At 38.2% G+C, this 322-nt stretch overlaps 1 protein-coding gene across 1 annotated transcript in view; it reads left to right on the top strand.

Moving 5' to 3' along the window:
- LOC137531959 (potassium channel subfamily K member 1-like) overlaps positions 1-86 on the top strand; it is a 20,209-nt gene extending 20,123 nt beyond the window's left edge. The window contains exon 3 of the mRNA XM_068252010.1: positions 1-86. This exon is cut by the window's left edge and continues 173 nt beyond it. Within this exon, the coding sequence (XP_068108111.1) occupies positions 1-86 (86 nt within the window).
- The last annotated feature ends 236 nt before the right edge of the window (positions 87-322 follow it).

Below are 322 nucleotides of genomic sequence, written 5' to 3'. Positions count from 1 at the left end.
CTGACGAAACTACGAGGAGGAGGGTCCCACACTCCGTCTCTCCGGCTGAGAAATCCTATGGCTCCATAAACCCCTCATTTACCTGAACCTTATTATCAGTATTGTGTACAGATGTCTTTATTGGTTAAGCTGCATGATGTCTATCTAATTTAGTTGAATAAAAATTGCTGGAGATCTACTTTAGGGGTCAGACCATCCAAAAGCAATATGTTTTTCTTGACGGACCACTAAAAATTGTAAAATGTGAAAACACAAATTTATAAGAAGTATATTTCTCCTGCAGTAAAATGCGCTATTCATTACTTTTCTCCCATGTTGCTGT

The sequence above is a fragment of the Hyperolius riggenbachi genome, chromosome 9 (assembly GCF_040937935.1).
Source record: "Hyperolius riggenbachi isolate aHypRig1 chromosome 9, aHypRig1.pri, whole genome shotgun sequence".
Lineage (NCBI taxonomy): Eukaryota > Metazoa > Chordata > Amphibia > Anura > Hyperoliidae > Hyperolius > Hyperolius riggenbachi.
Note: the sequence above shows the minus strand (reverse complement) of the source record. Positions and strands in the feature narration are given on the sequence as shown.